The sequence below is a fragment of the Tetrahymena thermophila genome, assembly GCF_000189635.1.
Source record: "Tetrahymena thermophila SB210 genomic scaffold scf_8254655, whole genome shotgun sequence".
Classification (NCBI taxonomy): domain Eukaryota; phylum Ciliophora; class Oligohymenophorea; order Hymenostomatida; family Tetrahymenidae; genus Tetrahymena; species Tetrahymena thermophila.
In genome coordinates, this window is record NW_002476423.1 from 7,602 (window position 1) to 16,966 (window position 9,365).

General features: G+C 22.5%; 2 protein-coding genes across 2 annotated transcripts in view; one reads left to right on the top strand and one right to left on the bottom strand. All coding sequences in view use genetic code 6, as the record gives it.

Annotated features, from left to right (window-relative positions):
- TTHERM_01508170 (helicase carboxy-terminal domain protein) overlaps positions 1 to 5,121 on the top strand; it is a gene marked incomplete at both ends in the record, with an annotated part of 7,424 nt that extends 2,303 nt beyond the window's left edge. The window contains one exon of the mRNA XM_001015169.3: positions 11 to 5,121. Within this exon, the coding sequence (XP_001015169.3) occupies positions 11 to 5,121 (5,111 nt within the window). The remainder of the gene's footprint in view (positions 1 to 10) is intronic.
- Positions 5,122 to 5,939: 818 nt separating this feature from the next.
- TTHERM_01509170 (hypothetical protein) lies at positions 5,940 to 6,629 on the bottom strand (the record flags this gene model as incomplete). The annotated part of the gene is made up of 1 exon (XM_001015170.2): positions 5,940 to 6,629. The coding sequence occupies one exon, from the start codon at positions 6,627 to 6,629 to the stop codon at positions 5,940 to 5,942; it is 690 nt and encodes a 229-aa protein (XP_001015170.2).
- Between the last annotated feature and the right edge of the window lie 2,736 nt (positions 6,630 to 9,365).

Consider the following 9,365-nt stretch of genomic DNA (forward strand, 5'->3'; position numbering starts at 1 on the left):
GAAATTTTAGATGAGAATGAACATATTTAATAAAAGTGGATTTTCATTTTGCAGCAACTGAAAATATTAGATGAATTAGAATGTACTCCTTAAAATTAATTCTGTTTTGCTAGTTTACTCTCTGATACCTATGTTAAGAATAAACTTAATGTTCAAAATCTTAAAAATGGATTAGAGCAATAGTTAAGTAACCTTCATCTTCCTAAAATACTAGAGACTTATAAATAGCTTTATGAATAGACTATGTAAAATAAAGAAAATAAAGAACATCAAATGATTTTGAATGATTTAAAGTTTTAGCTTGAAAATGAAATGAAAAAAATCATAACATAAATTTAGTAATACTCTGATAAGCTCAAATAAATTGTAACTTATTCGCCTATTAGCAACCAACTCAAAGAGTAAATGGATAATGCAAATTAAATTATAAATTTATATAAGCGTTTCAATGATTATGTTTATCATTTTAAGGATTATTTGGATGTAGATAAGCTTAAGTCTTAGATTGAATAGGTTAATAACAGCGTTAACTAAATTGCTCATGAAGGACCCAAAAAAATTAAATAAACATTTAATAACAATAATTTCAAAGAATCTAATGATTAATATAAATTTATGTTAGAAATTTTTAAAATCCTTTAACAATAATTTTAAATAGATGAAGAATTCAATAAATTAAGATAAATATAAGAAAACTGCTTCCAAGAACTTTAATAAAAAGTTGAAAATTTAAAGTTAACTAACTCAAAAGCATAAAGATTTGATTTGAATTCAATATGTAGCAAATTAGAGAAGGTAGAAGATGATGATATTTATTAAAATTTTTCTAAATTGCTTTAAGAAATTTTCTAGAAAAAACTTGTAGATATGCTGAATGATGTAAGAGACAAGTCATTAAACTAACAAGAGGAGGTTATCAGATAAGTTTAATCTTTCTTTGATTATGTTCCTAAGGAAATGATAAAATCTCTGAAATAATTAATAGAAGACATTATAAACTCTGATAAAATATAAGAAGAAATCGAAAGTTGCTTTAAACAAAAATGCTATAAAGGACTTAGGAAGCTATAATAAACTCTAGCTGATTCGAGCTTTTATAAGCCATTTAAAATCAAGCTTGAGGAATTCATGGAAAAAGAAATAGAAAATTCTCATATGAAAATAATATCTAATTGCAAAGAATACAACAATTTTGAGAAAAATCTTCAGACTTTAATTAGTATTGGTGCTGAAACAAACTAAGAATATTAACTTTTAGTAGAAGAAAAATTAAATAATGTTTTTGAACAACTATTTTGTGATCAAATTAAAGAAGCTGAAAAGTTAATACAAAATATATTGAATCAAAAAATTAGTAGCCATTAAAAATCTATAGAATTTTTTTCTCATTATTGCTTATTGTGCAATTCTTTGCAAAAGGTTTATGGCAAATTATAAGAATAAGAGTTGAAGCTTTTAAAAGGACTTGATTTTTTCTATGTGTTTGAAAAGATTTAAGAATAAAAATCAAAAGTTACTAACAATATAAAACAAAGAGTAAAGTAAGTTAAAAATTCTGAGGACGATCTTACTTGTTTAAAGGATTAATTTAATATTATTTACTAACTTTAAAATTTTGATGGTGACTCATATCATGAATTAACAGAACATTTGAATTCTAAGCAGTAAAAATTGGAGAAATAGATGGAATAAATTATCTTAAAGAATGTTAATGCATTTAAAATTTAGAAAGAGTATGAAGATTACTACCAATCTTTTTAAAAAGGCTTATAAAATGCTAAAGAAATGTAAAACATTATGCAGCAATTCAATTTTAGCACTCAACAAAAAAAATTATTTGAGAATTTGCTATCAAAATTAAATTAAACTGTTGAATCAATAAATTTAAATCTTAAATAGTGCTTTTAAGGTGATATTTTTGATGATGGTGTTGTTAAAAGTATTAACAACATTTATTTGAATTCGAAATTTATAGATTAATATTTTTCATCTTTGGATTATGTAAAAACTCGTATTGATGAGAGGTTTGTGCAATCTGAATTTTTACTGTAAATTTAAAAGTAGTTTACAGAACCAACAAAAATTGATAAAATAGAATTAGTTACTGAGTATATTTCTAATATGCATAAAATATCTTCAACTTACATCTACATGGAAAAAATCAAAACAGAATGCAATGAAAAGATTAACTAAGCATTAAAAAATTATAAAAATTCTAATGGATCTTTAGAAAAGTTATAAATTCAATTAAAAAAATCTAAATATGGCGATTAAGTAGCACAAAATCATCCTTTTTTCAAAGGTTTTTAGATTAGCGATACAAATTAAAGAATACAACGGTTTGGTATTGATCAAGTCATGGAATAAATTAAGGGCTATTCTGGTATTGATAAAAAAGATGACTTAAACAGAATTTAACTAAAAGAATTTTACCAAAAATTTGTAGATAGTTACAATCAATATTTATAAAAATATTTAACTTCTTTTGAGAAAATTAATTTTATTGACCTCTTGAAAGAAATATAAAATTCAGTCAATAGAATCGGCACAGATGTGTTTATTAAAACAGGAAAAATAGAATAAACATCTTTGAATATAACTACTGAACTTTTAGCAGGTATTTTCTGTTGCTGGACTTGTATAAATTCAAAATATTATTTTGAATCAATAGATTAATCATATGAAAACAGGTAAAGCTTTTTGTTAAAACCTCATCCTGCTTAAATAGTTGCAATTTTTAGGCTTTTAGGTATAGGCTACTCCAAAAGTTATTATTTAATATAATCTAACAGTTTAGCTTAAATCTTGACTGGTGAGGGGAAATCTGTCATTTTGGCTGCTCTGGCATGCTTTTATTCTCTTTGTGGATTTTCTGTTAAGTGCGCTTGCTACAGTAATTAACTAAGTGTTAGGGATTACGAAGAATTCTCGCTTTTGTTTGAAAAGTTAAAAATTAAAAATTAGATTATGTATGGAACATTCAACAAGGTCTGCGAAGAAATATTAAACCAAAGAGGAGATATTAGAGAGCAAGTTTCAAGTTATATCTAAGCAGATAATATTAATTGCTCAAAAACTTCAGATATCAGGAAATAGGTTCTCCTGATAGATGAAGTAGATGTTTTTTTTAGTAAAGACTTTTTTGGAAATAATTATGACATAGTGGCACCAATCTAGGGCCCTGCAGTTGAAAAATTACTTGATAAAATATGGAGTGATAAATTTGATCCAAATTTTAGTTTTAAAACTATTTCTGAGTCTCGAGAGTATAAAATCTGCATAGCTCAATTTCCTAAATGGGTTGAATTAATCACAGAATAAACAAAAATTGTTATTTCTGATTTTAAAAATTTCAATAATGTTATTATTGAAAATTACAAAATTTAAAATGATAAAATTTATTATAAAAATTAAGATTAATATCTTGATAATATTTCATATGGATATAGAACTTTGTATACCTATTATCAGGAAAATTAGAACTCAAAAATTTCTAATGTAGGCCTTTAAAAATAAAAACTCTTCAAAATTAACAGCGGAAGTTTTAGCTATTCAGAGCTACCTAAAAAGTTTTTCATAATTAATGGTGTCACTGGAACTTTAGAAACTTTAAGTAGAAGCCAACTGGAATTAATACAAAATACATATAATATGAAATAATAAACTTTTATACCATCAGTGTATGGAAAGAGTAAATTTTAATTTAACCCCCAAAAAGATGTGAAAGTAGTTTTGTAATAAGAGTATTACAATACTATCACAAATGAAATAAATAGGAATATAGTTGGAAAAACTGATTAAAAAAGAGCAGTACTAGTTTTCTTTAATACCAAAGACATCTTGCTTGACTACTACAATAGTTAATAGTTCAAAACCTTAAAATAATATTCATAGACTTAAATTATGACAGAAGAAAACTCAATTGAAGAAAGAAAGAAAATTATAAAAGATGCAACATACTCTGGTGCAATCACTTTGCTGACCAAAATTTTTGGTAGAGGTATAGATTTCTAAGTTAATGATTCTATCATATTTTAAAATTATGGAATTCATGTTATTCAGACTTTCTTTTCTCAGGATAAGTCTGAAGAGACCTAGACAAAAGGAAGGACAGCAAGATAAGGTGAAGAAGGTTCTTTCAGCATGGTTCTTCAATAAGATACTCTTTAGGCTTTTCTTAAAACAGAAGTAGATAAAAAGAAAATTGAGAAACTTGATGAAATATATGAAGTCCTTGATAGAAATCGTCAGGTTAATTTCGAAAATGACTTTAAAAGTAATATAGAATATAATCAAAAGACCTCTATTACTAGTCATAAATAATCAGAGAACTTCTTAAACTTTTTAAAAGATCGTAATTTATATGAAGTTAAAAAATACTTATTGAAATTGAATTAAGGCCCAAAAGAATAAATTTATTTTAAAACTCTGATTGTTATGGATGTTACAGGATCAATGGGTAGTCTCATCACTTAAACTAAAAATATTATTTAGACAACTTTTGAATAAACTAGAGATATCTTAAAGGAAAAAGGATATGATCCATAATGTTTTTTAATCATGATAAGCTGTTTTAGAAGTTATAATAGCAAATGGGAAGAGATATTCTAAACTTCAACTTGGGAAAACAATCCAGATAATTTAAGGTCTTTCTTATAAACAATAACAGCATATGGTGGTACATACCCAGGAGAATCTGTAGAAGTAGGGTTATGGTGGGCTAACAAAAAAAATGATGAAGACCCAATTAGCCAAGTAATAATTTTAGGGGATTAGCCTGCACATCTATAGAATGAAGCTTAAGAGTTTAGAAATTAATTTGGATAGAGTTATTGGGAAACTACTCCACTAAAAGGACTAACTTATTATGTTCCAGAGTGTTAAAAACTTAACACAAAAAATATTCCTGTAAATACATTTTACCTGCACTAAGGAGCAAAAAGTACATATGAAGATATTGCAAAATTAACAAAAGGAATTTGTGAATATCTTGATATAAATTCTGCTTAAAGCTCAAAAAAATTAACAAATTTGTTTGTAGAATAAATTTTAAAAGATGTTGGAAAGCAAGATGGTCGTAGCAACGAACTAATTGCAGCATACAAAGCCAAATATTCTTGATTTTGTTTTAAAGTAATAATATATGGTTAATAAAAATTTTAAATGCATATATTTTGTCAATTCATGTTTTTGTTCTCTATAAATTGATAAAATCTTTTAAAAACTTATTAAAAAAACTATGCAAATATTTAAAAATTATTTTCCAAACAAAAAGTAAATTATTAAAAAGCCCTATTTTTTGATGAGTCCATCCACATATTATCTACACAATCAACAATAAATTATGTATTTTTTTAATAAAAAAAATAAAAAACCAAATTTAACAATATATAATCCTAGTTATTATTATCAGGTAAATTACTTTAAATATTTCTAATTAAAATTAATAATTGTATTAATTTTAAATCTATTATAAACTTTTTTATAATTTATAAATTATTATTTAAAATATTGTAAGCTTTTAGTGGAAAAAAACCAATAAATTTTTCATTGTCAAATTTCTATAAATTAATCAAATTTTTAATGTTATTTTTACATAATTTTTATAAAATTTATTTTAAATATATATTTTTTAATCCAAGAATAATCTCCATCAATAAATATCTTTAAAAATCCTATTCCAGTCAGTCAATCAACTATTTTTTACCAATGATATTCATTATCAAATAATCATTTAATCATAGATATTCTTAAATTTAATGTACTGTACAAATGAAAAATATTTTTAATCATTGTTGATTTATTTAATTAACAAATTCTCTGCTTAAATTAAAAAGAAAAAGTGTATGAAAAAGAGTTTTAAATACTTACTTTTTTAAGTTTAATTTGGTTAAGTTAAATATTCTTACATAATAAACATCAAGCAATAATATAATTTTTCAATTAAAATTTTATATTAACAATTATATCATCTAATATTCTTACAATTTTTCTGTTTTAACAAGATCTATGTTAACTTATCTTTTTTATACCGGTGATAGTAGGAAAATTGATCCAAAAAATAAGTATTGAAATAGCTTCTCTCTTATATCTCGTTGAGTAACTCTTTTCCATAGCTCTTTTTCATTCAGCCCTAAGAACAAGGCCTCTTTGTATAATTCAATAAGCTAATAAGGGCTTAAGTCTTTCAATCTAGGAGACTTTTCTCTCATAATTGTTGTGAAAACTATTGCTCCTCCAAGGATTTCTTTTTTTCTTTTATATGAATTGAATTTCTCTTCCCACTCTTATTGTTTAACTAATTTCATAGGAGATTTCATAGAATGTAAGTCCCCCTTATTATAATGTGTCATTGCAAGAATATTTTCTACTATTTCCTCTTTTACTGTTTACTCACTAAGGGTAGAAAGTTCAAAAGAGTATTAAGCAATTAAAGATATTTAGTCAACGTAGTTTTTACACTAATGTATTTCAACAGGGTATAATTTGGATATTTTTCCTTTTCTTTATTTAGCTAAGGAATTGTTGAAGAACGTTAAAGGATACTCGCTAAGCTGAGTATTAGAAATAATAAATTCTTCAAAGAAGTTTGATTTAGTTTCAATATCTTCTAAGAATAAATCTTTCATTTATCGTAAGGTTTCTTCTTTATAACCTTTTCCTCAGCTTTGATTGAGTTAAATTTTTTTTTTGTCTTTAATTTATTTTTATTTTTATTTTTATTTTTAAATTTATATTTTAATTTTTAAATTATTCTTTTCTCCATATTTTAATAGCTTTTTCAAGTTAAGTAAAAAGTATTCTTTAGATCGAATCATCAAAGCAGCTTTTTGCTTTAGTAAATTGTTCCTATTAATCATTTTACAATGAATATTAATAGTTAATTATGTATTTTTTTTTGTAATAGACAAATAATTATTTTTCTTGCTTTTAATTAAAATTGTAATATTCAAAATTAATATTTAATTTTTTTCATTTAATTAAAAACTAAATCTATCTTATTTTATTATTTTTATATTAACAATTGAATTTTAAAATAAATATATTTAATTAAAATAATAAATAATTATTTTTATTTCCAACAAAATAAATTAATATAAAATAATAATCGAATAAAGAAAATAAATACTATGTCTATTTCTTTCTTTAAAAATATTTCTACTTATTTCTAGATTTAACAATTTTAAAAAATGGTTGTTTATTTATTTATTAATAGAATTTTTGATAACAATTCAAACGTCTTGTTCAGAATTTTTTTGCTTCCTGATGTTGTTAAATAATCTGATAAGCAATTAAACCCAAGTGATATTTATAATTATATCATCAAAATTAAAATAGAGCAATTAAATTTAATGTAAATATTTAGTTAAAGGCAAATTTTATTTAGTTTAAGGTAAATTTTATTTTTATTATAAATTTCTATGTTAAATGAAACAGGCGAATAAATAAGTGATTGATTAATTAATTTAGTGACTATAAAATTATTAATAGAAATATGCAATATAAATATCTTAGCTGCTTCATTTTTTATCTTTTTGAACTTTTATAGCTTAGTTTTTTAGATGAAATAAATTCATTCCCTTATTATGTAATAATTATATAAATCAAATCAAAAATTTATGATCAGCAATACAAAGATTGCCTGCAGAATTTTTTAGCTATCTGATGATGAAAATGATCTCAAAGGTAATTTAATTAAATTTAGGATTTTATGTATACAATAATTAATTCAAGCTAGCAATTTATTTTCTTTAACCCACCATGTAGAATGAATGAGAGTTAAAATTATTTTTATTCACTAAAATAACAATAATAATAGAAATAACACTTTATAGCTGTTATCTAAATATTCTTTTCATTAATCAATTACATGGCTAATCTAGATTATAAATAATTTTGGATAATTTTATTAATTCAATTTATCTTTAGGATATAAGGGTAATTGACAGTGTTAAGGGATTTAATAACAAATAAGATGAATTTAATGATATTTAGATTCTAAAAAGGAGCTTTCTAAATAATATCTTAAGTAAAATTTACCTCTTGATGGCTAGCTTTACAAAATATGTTATGGATTAACTAAGATTAGATATTTAAAAAATCAATAGAAAATGGAGAGATTTATAATAAGAATTCTTAAATAAATACGTTGGAATAGATGTAAAACCATATTTAAATAATTTTCCTATTTAAATACTTTCTTTTCTAAAGAAAAAAATATCTAAAAATGTCAAGAAAATGAAATTTATAACACTTTTTAAAGTAAAATCTTTGCAAAAAGAAGCGATTCTTACTTAATTTGTATTTTTTGACTTTATGTTTCAAATAAACCTCTAAAATTCAGAGGCAAGTCTGTATTTAAATCTTGAATTTACCTTAAAAGATAAATGCAACATAAGCTTAAATTAAAATGAAGACAACAATTTAAGAAAAAACTTTCCATATAATTATTTTTAAAATATATTATGAAAATTAAGAAGCAATTAAATTTTAATATTATGAAAGAATATTGTATTATACAAAAGCAGCAAAATATTTAACAAAAACACTCATTGTAAGTCTTTTGTATATTACTTTTTAAAATAAGGTTTTTTTTTTGCAATTGTTATTATATGCTAGTTAGATATTTTTATTGTCACCATAACTTTTATTGAAAAAATACCTTACAAAAATGCTAAAAAAATAATTTTTTATTTATTAAAAGGTCAAAATTTTTTTAGAGTATTAATAAGGGGATAGCTTAATTAATGAGGATAAATAGTATATTAATTTATTTTATAAATTTAAAACTTTGTATGATATTAAATAATTTATCTTAATATTAAAATACGCAAATAATCAAAATTAAAATATCACTTATTTTTTATTACTTACATACATATATACATACTTTACTATTATAAATTTATAAGATAATTTTTCTATGTCAAATAAATTACATATTCTAATTGACTTAAATATACTTATATCTTTTTAATTTATAATTGCCTTAAATATTCTAATATTTAACTTAAAAAATATTCTCATTTAGTTTATACTTTGCTATTTATTTATTTATATATCCTAAAATTAATTTTGCCTTAAGCATTATAATTGACTTAAATATACTAATATCTTTTTTATTTCTTATTACCTTAAATATTCTAATATTTAATTTAAAAAATATTCTCATTTAGTTTATACTTTGCTATTTATTTATTAATTAAGAGATCCTAAAATAAATTTTGCCTTAATTATTATAATTACCTTAAATATACTAATATCCTTAATTATTCTAATTTCTATTTTATTTCTTTTATAAAAAAATTCTTAAAAATGTTTTCTTTGCTATTTATTAATAGATCATAAAATATATATATCTCCTT